This window comes from Saprolegnia parasitica (genome assembly GCF_000151545.1).
Source record: "Saprolegnia parasitica CBS 223.65 unplaced genomic scaffold supercont2.1133, whole genome shotgun sequence".
In the NCBI taxonomy this organism is placed as follows: Eukaryota; Oomycota; class Saprolegniomycetes; order Saprolegniales; family Saprolegniaceae; genus Saprolegnia; species Saprolegnia parasitica.
In genome coordinates, this window is record NW_012157527.1 from 1 (window position 1) to 2,398 (window position 2,398).

The 2,398-nt window shown below is 54.7% G+C and overlaps 2 protein-coding genes across 2 annotated transcripts; both read left to right on the forward strand.

Annotated features, from left to right (window-relative positions):
* On the forward strand, nucleotides 1-459 carry SPRG_18339 (hypothetical protein; the record flags this gene model as incomplete). The annotated part of the gene is made up of 2 exons (XM_012357777.1): nucleotides 1-363; nucleotides 421-459. The coding sequence occupies exons 1-2, from the start codon at nucleotides 7-9 to the stop codon at nucleotides 457-459; spliced, it is 396 nt and encodes a 131-aa protein (XP_012213167.1). The 5' UTR covers nucleotides 1-6.
* An 856-nt stretch (nucleotides 460-1,315) lies between these two features.
* SPRG_18340 (hypothetical protein) lies at nucleotides 1,316-1,974 on the forward strand (the record flags this gene model as incomplete). Its single annotated transcript, XM_012357778.1, has 1 exon — nucleotides 1,316-1,974. The coding sequence occupies one exon, from the start codon at nucleotides 1,316-1,318 to the stop codon at nucleotides 1,886-1,888; it is 573 nt and encodes a 190-aa protein (XP_012213168.1). The 3' UTR covers nucleotides 1,889-1,974.
* Between the last annotated feature and the right edge of the window lie 424 nt (nucleotides 1,975-2,398).

Genomic DNA, 2,398 nt, shown 5'->3' on the forward strand with positions numbered 1-2,398 from the left:
TTCCGCATGACGCGCGACGTCGCGCCCCGCATCGGGTACGCCAAGCCGGCGCTGATCCTCTCGAAATTCTTCCCCGCGCTCGAAGGCGCGACCACCAAGATGAGCTCGAGCGGCCCGTCGCCGACCATTTTCGTGTCCGACTCGGCCGCGGACGTGGCCGACAAGATCCGCAAGTACGCCTTCAGCGGCGGTGGCGAAACCAAGGCCGACCACGAAAAGTACGGCGCCAACTTGGACGTCGACATCCCGTACCAGTACTTGACGTTCCTTCTCGAGGACGACGCGGAGCTCGCGGCGATCGCGAAAGAGTACGGCGAGGGCCGCATGATGTCGGGCCAGGTCAAGGACAAGCTCATCGACATTGTCGTTGCATCGAACGCCGACTTCCAGGCCAAGCGCGCGGCCATCACCGACGAACAGGTGCGCCACTTTATGACGGTGCGCCCGCTCGCCTTTTAAGAAGGTGCTCGGATAAGATGAATCCACGTGTTGCTACTCTACGAGTGCGTGTGTCATGCTGCCAAGACGATAGTAAATAGCCTTGCACGATGCGGCGCACGGGGGCAGCGTGACTTATGACAGACATATCGTTGCCATGAGCTTGAGAGAATAATGGCGAGGACAAGGGACTTGAGATTCCGTCCGGTTTATCGACCGACTCATGACTTTTCTATGGCCTTGTCTATTGCGTGGTTTTGCTACGTTGGACCAAGGGTCTATCTATGCATGCTGTGTATCGACCCTTGGTGCGGCAATTGCATTATGTGCGTGCTACGATCGTTTGGTGAACGTGTTGTTGTTGAAATGAGTCTTTTGATTTGAAGGATTGTGGGTCCTATGGTATCGCACTGGTTGGACCTTTTGCGATAATGGAGCATTTGAAACCGACACGTAACAAAATATACCAAGTGTTGTACGATGGACATCGTTGAATCCATCGGTACTGCGGCGTTGGCACCAAGAGGAGAGAGGCTCGTGCATCGCTACGACGTATGGCATTCGCGGTTGCTTTATACTAGTAAGCTACAGTATCGCATGCAAGCCCTGTCAAGGAGCTTCCTCATTGTACCGAATCTACAAAGCCTTGGTGGCTCGATGGGCCTCGGGTATTGTCTTGCTCGAGGAAGTGACTGCTGTCCAAAGTGCTACTACTACATGTAGCACCCAAAGCGGCACGCCTGCTGAAAAAGTCAAGAGGATCGTGTCGGACGATGCAGATCGAACGCGTGCTCGCGTTTGATTGGCCACCTCCCCATGACGTGGCACGACGTGGCGCATCGTACAGATTAGAGGGGGGAGCGCACTTGCCTTTTCGATGGGTCTCGTCTACTCGTGTATGTGGCTCTTTGCGCCAAACAAAAAGACTCGGTTGGTCATGCTGGGCCTCGACGCCGTTGGCAAAACCACACTCCTCTACCAGCTTCAGCGCACGCTTCACCCGACAGACGACAGCAGCAACATGGAACCGATCACGACCATTTCGACAATAGGCTTCAACGTCGAGCGGTTCCAGCTCCAAGGCCTCGACTGCACGTTGTGGGACGTCGGTGGCAACTACCGCCTCTCGTCGATCGTGCGCCACTACTACGAAGGCGCTGATGCAATCCTGTTTGTCGTTGATACCACCGACCGTGCGCGCATGGGCTCGGCACGTGACCATCTGCACAACATTTTAGCGTCCGACGACCTTCGAGACGCAGTTCTTCTTGTCTACGGCAACAAACAAGATCTTCCGCAGGCCATGAGCATTGCGGATGTGACCGAGGCGCTTCAATTGCACGCGGTTCGTCAGCGGTGGTTTGTCCAAGCGTGCTGTGCGACAACAGGCGACGGACTTTACGATGGTCTTCGCTGGCTCGCCACAGCGCTGCGTAAGACGTCGTGTTAATGGAATGCGTAAGGAGCACCCATTCCCACATTTCGCCACCAACACCCATGACAACAACTGTGCCGAGGACAGAAATGCTATTTTTCCTTTTGCTCGCCTTGACCTAGCCTTGTGTTTGCCTTTTGATTGACTGCTAGTGTTTTGTTTGCCTTTAGCCAGTAGCATTTCTCTCGATCGCGACTCCTGGAAGGGACGTGACCGAGGTTCGTTGTCGTCTTGGACCTCTCTTGCGGTCGCAAGTGCCCCGGGTGACTACGGAGGAGCTAGACGAGCCCCCGCGCCGTCGCCTGCGCAGCCACTGCCCGGCGAGTGAATGAAGGAGAAGAGATTACTAGTCTCTTCGCATGACAAGTCGTTGTATCACACTAGTAAATGAATAGCAGAAGAGTGGGAAATGATCTGCAACGGGATAAGAAAACGATCTAGCCGTCAACAAATTGGAAATGGATCGCAAAGCGATGGCAAACGAATCGGCAAGAACGACTGGATAGGGAACTAGTGAGTCCTTTC